This window comes from Oryx dammah, unplaced genomic scaffold, assembly GCF_014754425.2.
Source record: "Oryx dammah isolate SB20612 unplaced genomic scaffold, SCBI_Odam_1.1 HiC_scaffold_20, whole genome shotgun sequence".
Lineage (NCBI taxonomy): Eukaryota > Metazoa > Chordata > Mammalia > Artiodactyla > Bovidae > Oryx > Oryx dammah.
In genome coordinates this window covers 14457507-14480938 of record NW_024070204.1, presented here as the reverse complement: position 1 = coordinate 14480938, position 23432 = coordinate 14457507, and the positions used below count along the sequence as shown (strand labels likewise).

The window sequence follows — 23432 nt, the reverse complement described above, 5'->3', positions numbered from 1 at the left end:
ACTGGGCCTCCAGCAATGAGACATGTGTTAAGAAGGTTTTGGGGGAGGTGAGAGGGGACAGAGGAGGGAATGGCATGCAGGTCAGAGAGATGCCCACACATCAGAGTGTGCATAGGCATGGTGTACTTGGGAAATTCAAATGGTTCCAGGAAACACAGCATTCAGGTTACTAGGGGCAGGGTGAGATTTGAACCTAGAAAGAGCAGCTCATGAAGTGCCATATATGCTTTGCTAAGCAACTTTATTCCCACATGTCAAGATGAGGAATTGGAGATTTCATGCAGGGAAATGAAGGGTTAGCTTCCCAGTTTGAAAACATTCCTCTGGACCTTGGTTGTGTAGAAGGTGTATTGATGGAGTTGAGGTGGGTGTGAGGCCAGTGATAGGGCAAGCATGCATCCAGGCAGGCAGAAGAGAGGGGGTGGACTTAATATTCTGGGGGAGTAGAATCACCTGGACAGGATTCAACTGGTCTCATATAACAGATCAGGAAGAGTAGTAAGGAGGACTCCCAGGTCTCCAAGTATAGAGGAACCTTTGGAGCAATTTCACTTGTAATAATCATAAGAGTTAAACTTTAAAAATTGGTTAGTTGTAATATATTCTATTGATGTTTAAAGATGTTATTAATTGTGATGGTTAATTTTATGTGTCAACTTGACTAGGTGACAAAGTGCCAAGATATTTGGCTAAACCTTATTTCTGGGTGTGCCTGTGAGCATTTTTCTGGATAAGATTAACATTTGAACCAGGAGACTCAGTCAAGCAGACTGCCCTTCCCAATGCATATGGTTGCTGTTGTTCAGTGGCTAAGTCATTCTTGGCCACCCCACGGACTGCAGCATGCCAAGCTTCCCTATCCTTCACTGTCTTCTTGGAGCTTGCTCAAACTCATGTCTATTGAGTTGGTGATGCCATCCAGCCATCTCATCCTTTGCTGTCCCCTTCTCCTCCTGCCTTCACTCTTTCCCAGCCTCAGGGTCTTTACCACTGAGTCAGTTCTTTGCATCAGATGGCCAAAGTGTTGGAGTTTCAGCTTCAGCATCAGTCCTTCCAATTAATATTCAGGACTGATTTTCTTTAGGATTGACTGGTTTGATCTCCTTGCAGTCCAAGGGACTCTCTAGAGTCTTATCCAACACCACAGTTCAAAAGCACCAATTCTTCAGTGCTCAACTTTCTTTGTGGTCCAACTCTCACATCCATACATGACTATTGGAAAAACTATAGCTTTGACTAGATGGACCTTTTTTGGCAAAGTGATGTCTCTGCTTCTTAATATGCTGTTTAGTAGGTTGATCATAGCTTTTCTTCCAAGGATCAAGCGTCTTTTTATTTCACGGCTGCAGGCACCATCTGCAGTGATTTTGAAGCCCAAGAAAATAAAGTCTGTCACTGTTTCCACAGTTTCCCCATCTATTTGCCATGAAGTGATGGAACCAGATGCCATGATCTTTGTTTTTTGAATATTGAGTTTTAAGCCAGCTTTTTCATTCTCCTCTTTCACTTTCATCAAGAGGCTCTTTAGTTCCTCTTCGCTTTCTGCCATAAGGGTAGTATCATCGGCATATCTGAGGTTATTGATATTTCTCCGGGCACTGTTGATTCCAGATTGTGCTTCATCCAGCCTGGCATTTTGCAGGATGTACTCTGTATATAAGTTAAATAAGCAGGGTGACAATATACAGTGTTAACGTACTCCTTTCCTATTTTGGGACCAGTCTGTTGTTCCATGTCCAGTTCTAACTGTTGCTTCTTGACCTGCATACACATTTCTCAAGAGGCAGGTAATCTCTCTCTATATATATATACACACATATATATGGGACATATATATATATAACTGGGACATATATATAAAACACCTCATATATATGTAACTGTCCCATATATATATATGGAACATATATACACACACATGTATATACATATAAAACTAAGTTGCTCAGTCGTGTCCAACTCTTTGCGACCCCATGGACTGTAGTTCACCAGGCTCCTCCGTCCATGGGATTCTCCAGGCAAGAGTACTGGAGTGGGTTGCCATTTCCTTCTCCAGGGGATCTTCCTGACCCAGGGATCGAACCCAGGTCTCCTGCATTGCAGGCAGATGCTTTAACCTCTGAGCCACCAGGGAAGCCCGTATATACATATATACATATATGTACACACACACACACACACACACACACACACACACACACACTGTTGCTTCTGTTTCTCTGGAGAACCGTGTCATCTAGTCACTCAGTTGTGTCTGACTCTTTGCAACCCCATAGACTGTTGCTCTCCAGGCTCCTTTGTCCATGGGATTCTCCAGGCAAGAATACTGGAATGTGTTGCCATTTCCTTTTCCAGAGGATCTTCCCAACCCAGGGACTGAACCCGCGTCTCCTGCATTGCAGGCAGATTCTTCACCACTGAGTCACAAGGGAAGCCCTAGAGAACCATGGCTAAATATTAATAAAAGGTAATAAGTGACAATGAATAAATGCTAGGGCTAGTTACAGCAACTTTCAGTGACTTTTAAAGATAACTTTCAAGGCGGCCATACTAGGGATGGGAGGGGCAGCCTCACGTTCTCTGGGGGAGTTAAGCTCTAGACCAGCCAAGCTCTATACTCAGTGGCAAGACTATTGCCACTGAGAAGGTGGCCACTGTCAGAGGCTAGTTGCGAGAACCAAGGGGGAATAAGTGCAGGTGAAATCACAGTTTCTAGATTCCCTCAGAACTGGAGGGCACCGTTCAGAGCTGGTGACACAAATCCACCCTTATGACTTGTTGGGTCGTTTGAGTTCATCTACCTGAAAATACCCACCACCATTCCTGCCAATATCTAGAATTCTGTGCTCTCAGTGAGTTAGAGATTCCCCCGTTTACACAGTCTTTATTTACACAGATATCCAGGTCAGGTTGATAGGGAGAAGCTTGATACATAACAGTTAGCACAGGGGCCAAGCAGGGTCCACTCACTCAGGCTAGAAGCCCAGAAATTTCCATTCCCAAACAGCCCAAGCAGTTTCTGCATTTCCGAATCTCAAAAGAAGTCCAAAGACAAAATGCAATTACTTGCAGCCTGTCCTGAGGGTGCACGGACGTGCCGCCCCTCCTGGGGGAGCCCCTTTAACAAAGATGGGGATTCCAAAACGGAGTCATTTTCTAATCTAAGAAAAATAAAAGAAAATGAAGTGTTTATAAAAGAGGTCCACAGGGTTCAGAACATTTGAATGTTAAAGAATCCAATCCCTTAGTCCCCCCACCCCTGTTCTTTTTTTTTTTTAAGAAGAGAAAAGACATCTAGGGAAAGCTGTGAACTGTCCCAAATCACAGACTTTTGAAGCTAGTTCCCACCGCATCATAATGCTTTCTCTTTCCAGAATTCCTTGGCGGGGAGGTAGGGGGGGAGTGTAAGAAAACCTCTTCATTTCCTGCTTCTCTATGCCAACAGCTGCTCACGACTAACTGAACATACGGTTTCCATGGCTTTGTGCTGGAGCCAACTCAAGGAGGGGAGCAAGGAAAGAATGTACGAGAAATAATTGACTGTCATCGGAAATATTTTCAGATGTCGGTTTTCAAAAGAGAGAGTGAGCTCTGAGAGCTGACTTTTACCTCAGGTTTTGTTAGAGGATATCGTTTACCTCAGATGCTGGTAAATCCCCAACTCTTATTTCTTTGCCTGTTCAGTGGTTTTTACTTTCGACCTCTCCCCAACAGTCCCTGAGGTTGTGGCTCGCGCTGCTCATTTCTTTAACTCCCAGTTGCATCTCACACACTCCAGCCTCTCAAATGTGTGTCTTTTGACTGGGTAGCGGAGGAGATAAAGAAAGGCTGTTAGTCTGGCTGGATCCACGTCTGGCGCCTCAGTGCGAGTCTGGGCTTTAATTCTTCCTGCCTGTGAGAGGTTTGCAAGCAAAGCAGCCATGCTGGGAGTTCCTTCATTTTGAAAAAAGCACTAAAGGGCTTCCCTCATAGCTCAGTTGGTAAAGAATCTGCCTGCAATGCAGGAGACCCTGGTTCAATTCCTGGGTCAGGAAGATCTGCTGGAGATCTTTTTCTGGAGAGGGCTACCCACTCCAGTATTCTTGGGCTTCCCTTGTGGCTCAGCTGGTAAAGAATCCACCTGCATTGCGGGTGACTTGGGTTTGATCCTTAGGTTGGGAAGATCCCCTGGAGAAGGGAAAGGCTACTCACTCTAGTATTCTGGCCTGGAGAACTCTATGGACTGTATAAGTCCATGGGGTTGCAAAGAGGAGGACACGACTGAGCAACTTTCACTTCACTTTCAAAGGCTTCACTTGGTGGGCCCTACCCTTGCACTCTGTAATTAAGAATACTGCTTGATGGCAGAGGCCAACACAATACTGTGAAATGATTTTCCCTCAATTAAAAATAAATAAGTTTGGGAAATAAAAGAATATTGCTTGAGAAAAGACGCAAAAGCAACCCAAGGCTGAGGAGGGTAGGAGTGAAAGATGAGAAGACCCTTAGCCATGATGGATTTTTCCCAATGTCTGCAAAATTTCAAGCCATGGTGACCACAGGACACAGCACAGAATCAGCTTAAACACAGCTCTCAGGCTCCATGCGACAGTGACCAGTGGATGTCAGGTCAGTTTGTAAACTACTTCCATTTCAGCTAGAGAGCTGGCTCTCATTTATCTGTGATTAGATACTTAGTTCCCATTATCCATGGTTTGTGCTTCCCTGCTGGCTCAGATGGTAAAGAATCTGCCTGCAATGTAGGAGACCCAGCTTCGATCCCTGGGTCAGAAAGATCCCCTGGATAAGGGAACACCAACTCACTCCAGTATTCTTGCGTGGAGAATTCCAAGGACGGAGGAGCCTGGTGGGCTACAGTCCAGGGGAATCTCAAAGAGTCAGACATGATCGAGCGACTAAAACCACCACCACCTATCTATGGTTGCTCTGAAATTACTTTGAGAATTATGGGGAGGAAAGACGCACGACAGTCACGCTAACTTGTGGGACTTGCCGAGCTACTCCAGTGGTTAAGACTTCATCTTCCTATGCAGGTTCCATCCCTGGTAAGGGAGCTAAGCTCTCACATGCTTCTTGGGCAAGAAACCAAAACATAAATCAGAAGCTATAGTGTAACAAATTCAATAAAGACTTTTTAAAAGGTCCACATCAAGAAATAAAAAAGGCAACTTGAATCGCCAGACATAAGATACCTCTAACTCCTCTAAGAAGTTGACATCATTTGACAAAAGGGATACCTCTGGCCCCCAGAATCATCGTTCCATAAAGACAGTTTTACAGGAAGAAGAGTCACCTTGCTGAGCCCTGAATATCACAAAGGGACCCTTCCCAGGTGTCAGAGTCCTCTCCTGCTTTGGGAGGGTGCGCTGGGAAGGGCCCACGGATGGCCACATACCTGACACATCCAGGTGCTCCAGGTTGGGACAGAGGGACACCACGTCGAAGACTGCCTCATTGGAGATGTTGTAGCAGCCGGAGACTTCCAGCCGCCGGAGCTCCGGGCAGCACTGGGCAACGGTGTACAGACCTCGGTCCGTGAGCCGCCTGCAGCCACTGACACTTAGGGTTTCCAGCATGAGACAGACGTTGGGTGTGTCCTGACAGAGTCTGCGGGTCAGCACTTTGAGGGCGCGGTCCACGTTGATGGTCTCGCCCGTCAGGCGGATAGTCCTCCAGAGGCGCGGGTCCCAGGCCAGGTTGTACCAGCGGCGGCACACGCGCGCGCAGCGGCACAGCTGGTTGGTGGGCAGGAAGGAGAAGACCTGCACCATGGCGTGGTCCGGGAGCCGCTCGATGCTGGCCTGCTCCTTCTGGGGCCTGGAGGCCAGCCGGATGAGCGGGTGGGTGAGGCGGGTCGGGGGCGGGGAGTGGACCATGGCCACCGTCTCCCCGGTGATGGAGGACGAGGAGGTGGAGGAGCCCCTTCCATTCTGAAATCCCGGCAGGTTGGGTGGACATATCAGGGCTGGGCTGGGCGTGCTCAGTGTGCGCATGCTCAGGTCGGAGTCTGGCAAAGGACAGAGAACAAAGGGTTAAGGATGGACGGGGCGGAGGAGGGGGGTGCGGGGCGCGGAAGGAGGCGGGAGGTGGCACCCTGTCCATTGACGTCCTTCCTGGGCAGATGCGGGCTCAATCCGTGTCACTGGAAGCAAGAGCCCATGCAAGTTTTCCCCCTTAAGAAAAGGGCTAATTCTTCACCATCTCCACCGGGGTGGGCAAACTATCTCTAAAGGGTCAGATAAGAAATAGTGGAAGCACTGCAGGCCATCTGCGTTCCATCCCTGTTGCAATTACTCAGTCCTGCTGTTTTAGTGCAAAAGCTGCCATAAACAACACGAAAACGAGCCCAGCCGTCCTGGCTGTTTTTCCATAAAACTTGTTCTGTAAAAACAGATCAGCCGACTTGGCTCCAGGGTTATAGTTTGCTGACCTCTGATCTACATTAACGGTGATTATCTAAAGGGCACAACTCCAAAGTTTCATTATTTCTACACTGGGAGAAGAAAGCTCATATATTGTGAACACAAGCTGATTTACTTTGGTTAGGCAGATGCTTACGCTTCATTTATAAAGGAGAGGAATGCATTTTACAAAGGAGAAGGCTGGCCAGTCGGGAGAGAGAGCGTTAGCTATCTTTGCCCTCACCTGCCCCCTGGTGTCTAGCAACCCCCATCTTTTGATAATGGTACCCCAAACTCTGTGATCTGGGTTCTGGAGAGCCACCCTGCTTCCTTCCTCTGTTAGACTAGGCACTTCAGATGGTATTTGCAGTCCTTGAATTATCTGTGGCAATATTTATTTTTCTTTCTTATCAATAATTCCTCCCTTTGCATTTGAATAATGTGACTTTCTTTTGTTCCTTGGAACCAAAAAGGTCACTTAATGAAGAAGTAAATGGTTTTTAAATTTATGAGGGATTGAGAGACCTTTAGAATGCTGCTTTAAGAAGTCTGCTCATTTCATATCCCTCCCACAACCTTGATATATATATATGGAAGAACTTATTCTGGCACTATATAAATGTTTGTATGTTATACATTTTACATATTTAGATGGATTCATTTAGGAAGACATTTATTCTTTCTAAATATGTTTATATATTTCATACACACATGTGAATATATATATATATACACACACACACAGGCACACACACATATATTTTATGTATATATATATATATAGAGAGAGAGAGAGAGACAGAGACAGACAGAGAGAGTTTACCTCCAAAATACACAATTCTTTACCTGTGAAATAAATGAATTGGTCTAGATAATTTCTAAGTCACTTCCAGCTCTAATTATAGCTCTAAAGACTTAAACAAAAATTCTATCCTTGTGTGCTTTTTCACTTTTTGTATCTTCGGAATTTTCATTCAAACACTTGTCTTTTCAAAGAACTGCCGGTAATAACACATAGAACTTCTGACACAGGACATCTCTGCTGTGTATTTGTAGTTTTCTCATTGATAGATCTTTTTCTATGTTTTCTTTTAAATTTACTTCTCTGTGACCTAACAATGAAGATGCCCTACCCAGGTCACCACTTTTCTCCTGGAGCATCTTTGAATTACTGTCTGCCCCTCCCTCAGCCCCATACACTTATAGACACACCTTGTCTGCCTCTTGAAGTACCAAACCTTTTGTGACTGAGTGCAACTGCTGCCCCCTCTAAGAACAGTTGGGCTTCCAATGGCACCCCACTCCAGCACTTTTGCCTGGAAAATCTCATGGACGGAGGAGCCTGGTGGGCTGCAGACCATGGGGTCGCTGAGGGTCGGACACGACTGAGCGACTTCACTTTCACGCATTGGAGAAGGAAATGGCAACCCACTCCAGTGTTCTTGCCTGGAGTATCCCAGGGATGGGGGAGCCTGGCGGCTGCTGTCTATGGGGTTGCACAGAGTCAGACATGACTGAAGCGACTTAGCAGCAGCAGCATAGCTCAGTTGGTGAAGAATCTGCCTGCAATGCAGGAGATCCCAGTTTGATTCCTGGGTCCGGAAAATCCGCTGGAGAAGGGATAGCCTACCCACTCCTATATTCTTGGGCTTCCCTTGGGGCTCAGCTGGTAAAGAATCCTCCTGCAATGCGGGAGACCTGGGTTCAGTTCCTGGGTTGGGAAGATCCCCTGGAGAAGGGAAAGGCTACCCTTTCACAGAATACCACTCCAGTATTCTGGCCTGGAGAATTCCATGGACTGTACAGTCCATGGGATCACAAAGAGTCTCACATGACTGAGCGACTTTCACTTCACTAAGAATAGTTCCTTTCTGTCTTTGAGATAAAATGAATTCCTTCCCTTTTGAAACCCCCACCCTTCCTTATACAGGCAAGTGTGAATTTATCTTTCCCTATTGCTTGATTGCAGTATTTTTCTCACTTTTGCATCTCTCCCTATAGCCCCATACCCTTTGTCATGTGATTCTGCAGTCTTCCTAGGAAGAGTATATTTCTTCAGTCCAGTGATGTGGGCTTTGGCCATGTGATGTGCTTTGGCTAGCGAATCTTAGGGGATGTGATTTGCCCAAAGCCGTTTGTGTGGTTGGGCTTGCCACCTGTTTCTATCATCACCATGGGAAGAACATCCTCATTTGGTCCACCGACCTTAGGATGACGAGAAGCCCATTACCTCATCAGATGAGCAGACAGAAGCGGCCCCAACCTGCAGCTTAGAGCCAAGCTCAACCAAACTGGGCCGGAATCAACAAATGCCCAAATGAACCACAGATGTGTGAGCTGGAATACTGAGGTTTGGGGTGATTTGTAATACAGCACCCCCATGGCAACAGATGATGGATACAACTTCTACTACACTACAAACCCCTTTGAGAAAAGGGTTGAATCCTCTTTTTCTTTGTGTCCTGGCAGTGCCTGACATGGTTTATGGTACATACTGCTGCTGTGTGTGCTTGGTCGTGCCGACTCTTTTGAGACCTCATGGACTATAGCCCTCCAGGCTCCTCTGTCCATGGGATTATTTTCCAGGCAAGAATACTAGAGTGGGTTGCCGTGCCCTCCTCCAGGCCATCTTCCAGACCCAGGGATCGAACCTGAGCCTCCTGCATTGGCAAACAGATTCTTTACCACTATGATAGCAGGGAAGCCTTATGGTACATAGTAGGTGCACACTAATGTCTTGGATTTGAAAGGAAGATTTATATGTTTAAAAAGGATTAATATCTAGCTTGGCATGTACTTTTCTATCCCAGCTGGTAATACATACTGCATTTTAAATCATTCATAAGAAAAAAAATATGCACTTCTGTCTTTTGTAATCAGCTAAAATAAACAGTACATCTTTAAGGAAAACCTTAAGTGTAAACCAATTAAGGGTTTGAAAACTGCCATCCAAGATACCACAGTACTAACCATTATTACATGAACTCCTAGAATTGCCTCTAAAGTTACCATTTTTCTTAGGAGGTTGAGCAACTTCTTTTGGATCGGGGAGGAGGGACAATCTTAGGTTTTCAGCTCTGACATTTTAGCAGCTGTGAAGGCTCTGAAATCTCTCTCCTGCCTGCCTCTGGTCTGTTCATCTTAAAAGAGAAAGACGCTTAACGGTTCTGTGGAGACCTGTGTAGTTTGATTTGGGCCCTGGAGGAATAGGCTCTTCTTATGGTGGGGGTGGAGGTGGATTCCTAAAACTTGCATCTATAACAGATTCACTTTTCATCTTTCTTTTATACTCCCAGCACTGGATCACAGGAATACATCAGGATTGCCTAGCACTGCTGTGCATTTAGGAAGGCACTTAGTTTTTTTTTTTTTCCTTTCTTTTCTTTGCCAATACTCATGCCCTGGTATTAATGGAGTCCATACTCATAAGAGATGGCAGTCTGGCAGCCCCGTGGGAAACAGTCTGCCCTGGGAGACTCAGGAGCACAGTAATGGCTCTCCTCTCCAGGTCTTAGCAGCAGGACTCTCAGCAGTGATTCAGGGTGGCAGTGCACTGGGGGCCAAGCAGGGAAGTCTAGATTTCAGCCAGGAGAGCTGGATGTCTCCTTTGGCCAGAGCACGCACCAGGATTCTCTTGAGTTCTTTGTGCTTATTCTAGTGCGTGCCTAGTCACTTCAATCGTGTCCGACTCTTTGCAATCCCATGGACTGGCCCACCGGGCTCCTCTGTCCATGGGATTCTCCAGGCAAGAGTACTGGAGAGGGTTGCCATGCCCTCCTCCAGGGGATCTTCCTGACCTGGGGATTGAACTCATGTCTCCTGCATTGCAAGTGGATTCTTTACCACTAAGCCACCAGGGAAGCTTATTCTACAGTAGGTCAAAAATCCTCCAAGAATTTCTAAAAGGATACAATCTATTGTAATTGAATAAACTGCACTCGATAATTAGAAAAAGGATGAAGAATGATGAGTAATGCTATGGTCTAAATGTTGCTAGCTGTCTCACATTCGTGTGCTGAGTGAATGTTAACTCCTAAAGTGATGGTAGGATGGCGGATGGGGCCTTTGGGAAGTGATTAGGTCTTGAGAGTTGAACCTTCGTGAACGGGCTCAGTGCCCTCATAAAACAGGCCCCAGGAACGGGCTCTCACTTCCGCCCTGTGAGGTGACAGTGAGGAGGCAGACTTATGAGGAAGTGGGCCGCCAGCAGATACTCAATCTGCCAGCATCTTGATCTGGGACTTCTAGAACTGTGAGAAATACATTTTTCTTCTTTATAAGCCACACAGTCTGCGGTATTTTTCTATAGACAAATAACAACTAGAGATGTTCATGCCCAGATGTTGTCACAAAGTATCTTTTCTTGATACTCTATGTCTCTCTCTCTATATATATATATAGGGAAATATAATTATATAAATATTTTTTCACTGAACACATGCTCGCATACACACATAAACACACATTTTTAATTTGGAAATAAATGTTATTATGGATAAAATACACATAGTTGCCACAGAGTTTCTCTTCCCCTTTGGGACTCAGAGCCATTTATAGCCACAAGGTATGATGTATAATAACAAGAAGTAGTTTTTCCTTACAGAATGATCAAGAGTCCCAGAGTATAAATGCACGTGTGTCAGGAAAAGAGAGTATGGCTTCAGATTAGAAACGAGGACCATTTCTGCGACCAAGTCGTGTACTGCATGTGCACACAGCCCGGCAGGAGGACCCAGTGCTCTCTTTGCACGCAGTTCTTTCTCCTGTGTCATTTTCAGAGGACTGCCAGCTAAATGGACAATGGCAAGAGCTTCTGTTTTTTCTGATACAGATTAGAAACAAGGATGCTGATCCCTGGACATACACTCGAGAGGAAATGATCAAAGATAAATATTAAGATGATAGAAGAAATTTGGAACCCTTCTCCTGGCCTTATATGACACTGTAAGACAAACAGAAGCAAAAAGAAAGCTGACTTTATTTGAGCTCAGAATATAAATTCAGACTATTTTGTAGAAGTGAACATATTTTCATATCTGAATACCTACTCCAAGTGAACTTCTACCTATCTGATGTCTTCAGGGCAAAATTGACCCACTTATCTTAGCAGTAAGATGGTCCCATTGGGCGACAACACAGAATAACTGAGAGGATACTATCACCACTTTTAATACACTGTATATTTGATATGCATTTATATAAATTAGCCATTATGTTACATCTTTCTTTACTGTGCCCCTAGGCAAATGGTGAGATGCATGGATAATATATGGAAGAACTCTTCCCTGAGAGGCTTTATTTTGAGTAGCAAAAGTAGCCCTTGCAAAAACTGCCTGTGCTCAGCTGCTACATTGTCTCTGATTCTTTGCCACCCCATGGACTATAGCCTCCCAGGCTCCTCTGTTCCTGGGATGTTCCAAGCCAGAATACTGGAGTGGGATGCCATTTCCTTCTCCAGGGGATCGTCTCAACCCAGGGATCAAACCTGCGTCTCCTGCATTGGCAGACAGATTCTTTACCACTAAGCCGCCAGGGAAGCCCTTGCAAAAAGTACTAAGTGAAATATACATTTCCAAAAGCTTCTGTCAAGAGTCAAATCTACGATAACTGGAAATGGGCATCATGATGAAATGGCACAGAGTAGCTTGTTTGGAGCCTCCGTTCCCTGTTGCTTCTATGGTACCCACAGTGCCATGAGAGGTAGGTATCACTCACACAGTGTTCTTGGCGAGAATCACTGCAAACCGGCGTATGCAACAGCCACTTGTATCAATTATTTGAAGATAAAATGTCCCCTGAAATACCAGGACAAGGAATGCTCACACTCTCAGGATATAAATACATCTTTATAACATCTGAAAAATTTCCAGAATGTAAAAAGTAGGTGGCTTTTAAAATTTACCAAATGGCTATTTATTCTGCTGCCATTCTTTGAGCAAACTTTTTTCCATAATAAGTACACGAATTGATAGGGAACTCGGTTAAAGGTATACTCAATGAATTACTTCATGGTAGGTAGGATGGATGGGTAAATGGAAGAAAGAATGGACAAACAGACAAAGAAATGAAAACATTATAAAATCTGCAGAAAGGGCATGTTTGGTTACATATAAATATGGAAATGGAAAAGAGGTCGCCAATTATGAATATGTAAGACTCTAAGAAAGACAGAGATGAGCAGATGTAAATGTCATGAAAGCAGAATGGGGTAATTTATGGAGAAATGAGCAAACCATTTATTTGCAATAGGACATGTATTTTGTGACCTTTGTTTTTCCTAATGATATCGAGAAGCTGGAAATATCCCCCAAATTTATATATAACACAAAAACACCCACCACGGATGTCTGCAGGAAAATATACAGAATAAACTGCAAGGGATACATAGTGATAGACATTGGGTATTCAAATGCAGTAGTCTGGGTTGCTGCAGATTCTTGGATTACAGATTTACAGGCAGGAAAGAAAGTGACGATTCATTTACTCATTGGATCATTTAACATACATGGTTACTATTGTCTGAGTGCCCTGTGGGGTCTGGAAGGGAGGAGTTTTTGCATTTGACTAAATTATAAAGGGGGCTTTCCAGGTGGCGCTAGTGGTAAAGAATCAGCCTGCCAGTGTAGGAGACATTAGGAGACATGGGTTCCACCCTTGGATGGGGAAGATCCCCTGGAGGAGGACATGGATCCCCACTCAAGCATTCTTGTCTGGAGAATCCCATGGACAGAGGAGCCTGGCAGGCTCCATAGGATTGTACAGAGTCAGACCCAACTGAAGTGACAGCACAGAGACACGCAGCTTATAAAGGAAATATTCCTGACCCACCGCCTTTCTGCACTATAGCCCCATTCAAGTACTTCCACAGCAAAGACCCTACCCTTTCCCAAAAGCTTGTAACCTTTAGGGAGAGAGAAAAAAAGACTCTCTGTTGAGAATGTGTCTGCATCACACAAAATCCAGGCTAGAAAAGGAGAGCAAAGTAGGTCCAAGTCTGAAAAAAATTTCAGTTTTCAGAAGTCTAAGATAAGGACAATGAAAATATAAAATCTCCCAGTAATTTGAATGAAAGAATATTTAATTTGACTTAAAGAATATGTTTAGCAAAAACTTTTGAATTTTCTCAAAATGAAGCTAATTTTCACTTCCTACAATGGAGATACTATGTCAAATAAATGTAATTATATTTTGTTATACGGATATTTTCATCTATTGTCTAAAATGAGAGACAGTGAATTCTTTGAAGTTTAAGAACTTGTTGCTCCATTATTAATTTAAAATATTTCCAAGTATGTGATATATGTGTGAACGATATGTTTTATGCTCTTAAATATGTAAAGAATACCCCAAAGTATAGCTGTCTTTTTCTGAGGGGAAAAAAACCCTATGTACTTTCCTACTCATGGTTGCAAACATCCTGGAAATTCTGCCTCTTTGGTAATTATAACACAGTATCAAAAATATTCAAGGCATCTCATGCACACATGCTTATTAGACACATTTTCTTCTAACGAGATAGTTGCTTGTTCTGTACAAGTTTTTATTTTCAAACCACTGCTGTTTACACTCTAGGAAGTCATATTTACATTACATTGGCCTTTCAAAGTCAAAATTTACAAAGCTACTCTGCATTTTCCCCCTGTGATTACCAAAACTTTTGTGCAAGATGCTTTCCATTATAAGTTGTCTTTCTACTCCAGAATTCTTGCCATAAAAAGCAAAGTTTCTTTTCTTAGCTTAAACTCAAGCTTAAAAAAATAGATCCATAAAACCTAGCTTGTGAAAAAAAAAATACAATCTAAGGGATCTTTTTCTTCTTGTTTGATTTCAAAATATTTTCTTTTAATGTGGTTCACATCATATCCACACCCTAAAATTTATTTAAGGTATTCGTTGCTATGAGGCAGAAATTTATACAAACCAGGTTAACCTTGCATTTTACCAAGAAGAAGTTACCTTTAGGACTCAAGGGTTCTTGCCTGGAGGTCATCCAGAAGGCGGCACCCTCGAGCAGGTGTGCCTGCTAAGTCACTCAGTCGTGTCCGACTCTCGTGACCCCCGTGGACTGTGGCCCAACAGGCTCCTCTGTCCATGGGAGTCTCTAGGCAAGAATACTGGAGTGGATTGCCATGCCCTCCTCCAGGGGATCTCCCCCACCCAGAGATCAAACCTGTGTCTCCTGCACTGGCAGGCAGGTTCTTCACCACTAGCGCCACCTGGGAAGCCCCTGGCACCCTCAAGATCAGATTAAAGTTAGGGCATTTTTGGGGGGCTTCCCTGGTGGCTCAGAGGTTAAAGCATCTGCCTGGAATGCAGGAGACCTGGGTTCGATCCCTGGGTTGGGAAGATCCCCTGGAGAAGGAAATGGCAACCCACTCCAGTACTCTTGCCTGGAGAATCCCATAGAGGGAGGAGCCTGGTAGGCTACTAGTCCATGGGGTCTCAAAGAGTCAGACAGGACTGAGCAACTTCACTCACTCACTCATTTTTTTTTTTTAATGGTACAGATGAACTTGTTTGCAGAACAGGAATAGAGATGCAGATGCAGGGAATGGACACGCAGGTACGGGGTGTAGGGGGAGGAATTGAGAGGTTGGGATTGATGTATCTGCACTGGTGTGTGTGAAATAGACAGCTAGTGTGGACTTGCTGTACCTGCTGTATAGCGCAGGGAACTCAGCCCAGTGCTCTGTGATAACCTAGATGGATAGGGTGAGTGGGGGGGAGGTCCATGAGGGAGGGGATATGTGTATACATATAACTGACTTACTTGGTTGTACAGCAGAAACTAACACAGCATTATAGAGCAAATATACCCCAATTTGAAATAAAATGTAAGAAGAATAAAAGGGTAAGATTTCTGTCCAAGAACAAAACTCTGCTTTGTCGGTCACCTGGATTAGTCCTCTTAAGGGCAGAGCTTGGTGACTGGTCCCTGAAATCTTGACAAGGATGTCGAGGGTCCTCTCATATCAGAAGATGGAGTCTAGTCCAATGCCTGGCTCTATTTTTATGCCTAAAATAGATTCTAAAAAATTCTAAACACCAGTTCTTCAATTTATCCAGTTTTGACTCATACTGATTTGAATATGGATTCTGTTTTGTCCTTTAGTTCTTCTAAAAGGGAAGAGTCACACAGCTAAAGAAGCCTTTAACCCATGTTGCCCTAAACGACATAAATATAATGGATGAGATGTACAGAAGCACAAGCTGGAATCAAGATTGCCAGGAGAAATATCAAGGACCTCAGATACGCAGACGACACCACCCTTATGGTGGAAAGTGAAGAGGAGCTAAAGAGCCTCTTGATGAAAGTGAGAGAGGAGAGTGAAAAAGTTGGCCTAAAGCTCAACATTCAGAAAACTGTCTAGTCAAGGCTATGGTTTTTCCAGTAGTCATGTATGGATGTGAGGGCTGGACTGTGAAGAAGGCTGAGCACTGAAGAACTGATGCTTTTGAACTGTGGTGTTGGAGAAGACTCTTGAGAGTCCCTTGGACTGCAAGGAGATCCAACCAGTCCATTCTGAAGGAGATCAACCCTGGGATTTCTTTGGAAGGAAGGATGCTAAAGCTGAAACTCCAGTACTTTGGCCACCTCATGTGAAGAGTTGACTCATTGGAAAAGACTTTGATGCTGGGAGGGATTGGGGGCAGGAGGAGAAGGGGATGACCGAGGATGAGATGGCTGGATGGCATCACTGACTCGATGGAGGCGAGTCTGAGTGAACTCTGGGAGTTGGTGATGGACAGGGAGGCCTGGTGTGCTGCGATTCATGGGGTCGCAAAGAGTCAGACACAACTGAGCGACTGAACTGAACTGAACTGAAGATCATGGCATCTGGTCCCATCACTTCATGGGAAATAGATGGAGAAACAGTGGAAACAGTGGCTGACTTTATTTTTTTGGGTTCCAAAATCACTGCAGATGGTGGCTGCAGCCATGAAATTAAAAGACGCTTACTCCTTGGAAGAAAAGTTATGACCAACCTAGACAGCATATTAAAAATCAGAGACATTACTTTGCCAACTAAGGTCCATCTAGTCAAGGCTATGGTTTTTCCAGTGGTCATGTATGGATGTGAGAGTTGGACTGTGAAGAAGCCTGGGCGCTGAAGAATTGATGCTTTTGAACTATGGTATAGGAGAAGACTCTTGAGAATCCCTTGGACTGCAAGGAGATCCAACCAGTCCATTCTAAAGGGATCAATCTTGGGTGTTCATTGGAAGGAATGATGCTAAAGCTGAAACTCCAATACTTTGGCCATTTGATGAGAAGAGCTGAGTCATCTGAAAAGACCCTGATGCTGGGAAAGATTGAGGGCAGGAGGAGAAGGGGACGACAGAGGATGAGATGGTTGGATGGCATCACCGACTCAATGGACATGAGTTTGGGTGAACTATGAGAGTTGGTGATGGACAGGGAGGCCTGGCGTGCTGCGGTTCATGGGGTTGCAAAGAGTCGGACACGACTGACCGACTGAACTGAACTGAACTGATGTACAGAATCGCATCTCAGCAATCTATAGAGCAGGTTGATTTCACTTTCAATGCTGAATATCTAGAAAGGATCTTTCAGATAATTTACGCCTAATGAAACATCAAGTGACCTTAGAAACTATGTCAGAGTCCTGGATTATAATTCACAGCCTCCTTATGGTTTTATTTTGTGTTGAAACAATGACTTCTTAGTACTTTTTAAAAGTCTGCAAAATGGCAAAGGGGGATGACCTTATACTAGTTATTCTTTGATGGAAATTAGGATGGTTCACCCTGAAAGAAAGTACCACTGTTAGATACTATCCTTTTCAAAAGGTGAGGCTATATTCTCCTTATGGTAGAGCATGTTTTTAGAACCTCTTTAAATATTTGTTAATCTTCTTTTTTTAATGAAAGATTCAGATTGAAAGTCTTTGACAGGCAGCATTATTTAGCTAGCATTTAATAACATTGTAATGTTTTTAAACATTAAATTTACATTTAAATGTTTAAACAATAAACATTTAAACTGTTCATTGTAATTTATTTTTATTTAAAAATCACTTAATTTTGACAAGTGATACTGGTCTTTCCAGGAAGGTAATGTAGTATTTGGCTTTTAAATAATTTAAATTTACTTTTAAAAATGTTAAGTGAATAGTAGTACAGATGATGAGGAGATAAGGCAAAAACCATGAAGGCATTTGTAAATGTCTCAAGTTTAGGAAATGCTGTTATGGTGGAAAGAACACTGAACTTGGATGAACTTGGATTCCTGCCTCTGCTCTATATGTGCAGTTCCATCATCTGAGGCAAGTGGCTGCAACTCCGGGGGCCACCGGCCTCCTCTTGCTGAAACTAGAAATAATTCCACCCACTTTACAGAGTAGTTAGATGGAGTTGATGAAAGGTGATATTGTTATCAGTAGAAGCATTGGACAAAAATGATACAGTCTCTACTGAGGACTTCCTGGGGAGACATTCTGGGCCCTCCAGCTGTGGGGGCTATGTTTTGAGGACTGTACACTTCTGGATTTCCTGGTATATTCCCCTCTTCACAAATTCCTTATTGTTGCTGCCATAAACTTTTGAAATGTCTTTCACATCAGTGGGGTGAGGGGGCGGGGATGTGAACGTAGCCTTATTTGGAAATGGAGACTTTGAAGATGTAATTAAGATGCCATCATACTCAGTTAGAGAGATTCCTAATCCTATATAACTGGTGTCCTTGTAAGAAAAGAAATAGAGACTTGGGGAGAGAAGACCGAGAAAGACGCAGAGGTAAGAGGGCCACACAAAGACAGAGGCAGAGACTGGAGGTTACGCTGCCATAAACCAAGGAACGTCTGGGGCCCCCAGCAGCTGAAAGAGACAAGAAAGAAGCATTCTCCATGACCCTGCAGCACCCTGATGTGGACTTGTGACCTCCAGAACTGTGACACCACAGATTCTGTTATGTTACCTGGTTTGCCTGCTTTGGAAAGGCAGCCCCCCAGAAGCCAGCATACTTCTTGCCAGTCACTTTTTGACTGAATGATTACCGTGTGGCAGGCATTGTATTAGGCACTACCCAGGTAACAAGGTCAAACATTGTTAGAGGGTGTGGGAGACCCTTTTCCCCAAATTCACATCTCAGAGCACGTGTCTCCTGGCCCAGAAGTCCTTCACCCCAGACTAACTGGTTGATTCCCAGTCACTGCTCAAATTCCCTATAGGATGTCAGTTTCTCTATCAATCCTTTCCAGATCCACCCAGGTTGAATTATTTAACCACCTTTGCTGTTTCCATGGAAGTATAATCTATCTATACCATAGCCTTTTCACACAGTATCTCTGCATCCACTGGACTGCAAGTACCTTGGAGTATTTCGTGCATCTCTAAGTCAGTCCAGGCTTTCACCTGGATTCGGCCACCAAGAAACTATTTACCTAAGGGAATATTCTTCCCTTGGCCCTATAACAAATCCCTTCTTTTGGTTGGGGCTGGAATTATTTACAGGGACTGCAGTTCTTCCTTCTTAAGAAGGAACTGTTATTGTTTAGTCACTAAATTGAGTCTAACTCTGGCGACCCCATGGACTGTAGCTCACCAGGTTCCTCTGTTCATGGGATTTCCCAGGCAAGAATACTGGAGTGGGTCGCCATTTCCTTCTCCAGGGGATCTTCCTGACTCAGGGATTGAACCCGGGTCTCCTACCTTGGCATTAGATTCTTTACCACTGAGCCACAGGGAAAAGCCCTATGTAGGGATTCTGTCCCCATAAATCCATCGTAGGTTGAAAATATCTTTAAGTTGAAAGTGCACCTAATTCACCTACTGAGCATAACTTAGCCGAGCTTTCCTTAAACATGCTGAAAACACTTACATGAGAATACGGTTGGGCACCTTCATCTAACAAAGCGTAATGTGTAATAAAGCGTTGAGTATCTCATGTAGTGTACTGAACGCTACTGAAAGTGAAACGCAGGCTAGTGGTCTGGGCAGTGTTTACCCTCACAATCCTGTGGTTGCCTGGCAGCTGAAGTTCATAGCCGCTGCCAGCATCATGAGGGAGCATGGCACTGCATCACGCCAGCCTCAGAGAAATCAAAACTCAAAACTGCGGATGGCTCTGACACCCTTATAACACTGGAATATCATTAAGTCGGGGCCTGCCTGTACTTGGAGCAACCAGATGTTTCTGACTGAACAAGTTGGAACCTCTTTGTGCTTTATCATCATTTCATTTTTAGGCCTTTTTTCTTTGGCCCTCCACTTAATTTAGGCTGAGGCAGCACACACACTTAGTTTAATAATATTAGTCTACTTGGGAGATATTTAAAAGGACTCACGCACACACAAAAACAATCTGTTACACAGTCCACGTCACCTGAAGCATCTCAGAGCCAAATTCTTAGTGCTTTGTTTGCAGTACCTGCTGGTAGATGAGTCGCATCGCTGTTCACTTCTAATAACAATGAAACATGAAAACTCACAATAAATGGGAAAAAAAAACACACAAGATTAACTACATTGACTAACAGTTTTGAAACATATTCTGTTTAACTTTAGTTACCTCTAAGGCTACAGGAACTTTCGTGAATGTGTGTTTCTTCCCCCAGACTGATTTACACGTCAGTTGTAATAATCGGAACTGGCTTTTCATTGACAGTATGGGAGAGATAGTAATATTTATCCGCTGTTTTCCAGAAAGCTCATGGACAGCTCTGCAAAGCTGGGGCAATGTGCCAGCTCTTGTCTTGACAAGAGAAGAAAACACATGTGTTTCCATGAAAAGGTCTGCAATCCATGATTTTCGACTTCAACTTGCATGTTATATGGCTGCCTTAATTGTCAGCTAGTGCTTTTGCCTGATTTCTCCATAATAGTTATGAAACTCCAGCATTTGCATCTTTCAAAGTGCAGTAGATGGTACAGTATTGAATTTAGATTCTGGTAAAGAGAAACATAAATTTTCAGTTCACAGCAGAAAATAGGCCCCGCAGGGAGCAATAGTGGAGCTCACAAATTCAACTCTCCAGTGAGAAAAAAGAGAAATTGCCAATAAACTTATGAACATGTAAAATATCAGTAATTAATTAGAATGTTTCCAAAGCAAAGTAAACCCCCAGAATTTTCTTAACTATTTGAAAATACTATCCACATTATTTAAATTCTTTACAACTTCTTTTAATTAAGAATATATAGTGTTTATTATATAAGACACTGTTAGAAGTTCTATATAAATATTGACTAATATACACAATGTCCTTATTTTTTTAAAACGCTTGGGAAAACCAATGACCCAATGATATAGAGAAACGTTTTATTCTCTCTATATTATCAGATAGAGAATGGAACAGTAAAGGAACTGAGTACACTTAAGTATTGCTTTCTTTACAAACTGAGGGTCTCTTTGCAGCCTGCTGAGTGGATGGATGCCTTAAAGTGACCTGGGGTACATCTTATGGTGAGTTTCTGCTATAGTCCAAGTTCATAATCTCTGCTTGAGAGACCCTTACGGGTAGGGTTTTTCCAAGGAATAAATGCCAATACTCTGTAGCACAAAGACTGGCTTTTCAATGAATCCCTGGGTTTGGAGGGGCGGGACTTTACATGGCCTAATTCTGGACCACATTATTAATACATACTTAGTTTAGGAATCTGCATTTTTAAAGGGAAATTTAATAATAAGCATAAGGAAATTCAGCTGCAGAGTAGAATCTAAGCTAACTGAATACTTCCGGGAAATCCTTTCACACAAACTGTGGGTTTTTTTTTTTTTTTTTTTGTATAATTAAAACTTTTTATCAACTTTCCAATTACCCATATCCCAACCAGAAATTTATAATTTCTGGATCATATTTCTCTTTAGAAAGATATCTAGAAGTGTATACTTATTGGATATATCTTAGCAGCACCTGGGAGAAGAATGAAAATGTAAATCTAAACGTACTTTCCTAATTATAACACGTGGCATTAATCAGTGCTAAAAGCTCCTGCTTAATCCTGAGATCATTAACAAAGATGCTTGGGGTCAGGGTCGGGAACCAGGAGGGGAAGAAATTATACATTTGATTCATTGGACATGATCTCTATTTAAAACAGCTTTGTTGGAACACATGTGCTTTTGGTTCTCTTTTAACCAAAATTCAAGACTTATAGTTACTAATAAAGTGACCAAAACGACAGATTCTGGTCCATCATTTATATGGATATGTCATACATGAGAATGCTCCATATTCTGTAGGTTACAGCTCTGATTTCCCCAGGAGGCCATGGTGTGACCTTCAGACGTGGGTCAGAGTGTGGGGCGGGGGCACTGAGTGGACTGGGAGGTAACTCAGGATTTACCCTCTCCATCCTAACCTCTGCATTTTCCCCTTTGTCTCCCCCAACCCAAACTCAGATACGCACATGGCTCTCATGGGTGGACCACTTTGGTTACTTTTATGACTTTAGATCTGAACTTAAAATACTTTATTTTTACCAGCAAATGTTACCCTCCGACATTATTCCAGGCTGGTGGCTTGGGTTTTCCTCAAGATTTTTATTTTTGTCCTGACATTTATTTGTTTGGTTTTAAAATCTCTCTCTATTAAATTAATAAGAGCAAAGATTAGCAAGGATGATAAAAACATTTTCAGATTTGTTCTGCAGAGATGGAGCAGATAGAAACCTTGATGTAGGAATTGTTTTGGCTCATTCAATATGAATGACGTTTAAAAAAATTCCTTATTCTGGGCCAGATGATAGGTAGGTTGGCCTCTGAGCATTGTTAGTTCTTTTTGGTTAAGAAGAAGACCACATTTCTTTCAACTTCAAAAAGGAAAAATAAGTTGAAAATAGCACCTTAATTTTAGATTTTGAGAAATTTCAATGCTTGATTGTTTTGGAATTAATTTCAGATTATTCTGAACACCAAAAAATAATTCATGGTTTACAGCTAAAAGATAGCTTCATTGGTCTCAAGGATCAGGGAAATAAAATGATGATTAAAACAGCATTTTAAACATTTTGCAAAATGGTCTATTTCGGCTCTTTCAGCCATGTGAAGAGCCTTATGAAATAAATTAGCTAAACATTCAGTGATTGACTACGGGGATACTTAAGTACATCACAGGATAGCACAGGCCACAAAGAAATGACCAGATTATTTGTACTTTTAATAATCTTCTTTGGCCAGTAATGTAATGTAGAGAACACACTTTTCTTTATTATAAAAAAGAACTCACATAAATACAGTCAAATAGTTATGAAATAGAAATTCATTTTCTTAGGGAAAAATTTAGGACCAAGATTAATGTGTAAGATATCAAATGTGTGGTTATTAATATGACCCTTTTTGGATCTTACACTCCGAAAACTCATTATAAGGTTTGAACAGAGCTGTCCTCTATCCCTGGAAGTAGTTTTTATTCTTATGATTTGAATTCTGTAAAGATCAAAACAAAATTAGAAACAACTTAACACAACCATGATCTAGCTAATATTTAATTATTGCAAAGAATCTCTGCTTTTGGCAAGAGATCCACAAAGGGTTTATAATTTGCCCTTCTTTAGAGTCTGACATTGCTACAGACTCAAAACAAGGAACAAAGCACACTGTGTACTCACGTCAGGGTTATGAGGTTTGTACGTTCTCATTGTAAGTACACAAAATGTCAGAGAGAGTCTGCTGCAGTTGACATTCTACTAACAGATAACCTAGTATGAATACATTTGGCTCAAACTTAGAATTATATTAAAACACAATAATACATCTTTAAATGAGAGTAGCCAAGAAAAATAATTCATAAAGTAGTCCTATGACTTTACTGATAAAAAGCTAAAATTATAAAAACAATTTATTGTTGTCCAATCGATAAATCGTGTCTCACTCTTTGTGAATCCCTGGACTGCATGGCTTCCCTGTCCTTTACTATCTCCCAGAGTTTGCTCAGATTCATGTCCATTGAGTCCGAGATGCTATTTAATCATCCCACCCTCTGCTGCCCCTTCTCCTGTTGCCTTCAGTCTTTCCCAGCATCATGGTCTTTTCCAGTGAGACAGTTCTTTGCATCAGGTGACCAAAGT

The 23432-nt window shown here is 42.8% G+C and overlaps 1 protein-coding gene and 1 non-coding gene across 2 annotated transcripts in view; one reads left to right on the top strand and one right to left on the bottom strand.

The window, feature by feature from the left end:
- Positions 1-23432, bottom strand: part of FBXL7 (F-box and leucine rich repeat protein 7) — a 450930-nt gene that overhangs the window by 7779 nt on the left and 419719 nt on the right. Inside the window, exon 3 of the mRNA XM_040262474.1 lies at positions 5396-6007. Within this exon, the coding sequence (XP_040118408.1) occupies positions 5396-6007 (612 nt within the window). The remainder of the gene's footprint in view (positions 1-5395; positions 6008-23432) is intronic.
- On the top strand, positions 14676-14747 carry TRNAS-GGA. Its single transcript has one exon. It is a non-coding gene; the product is annotated as a tRNA-Ser (tRNA).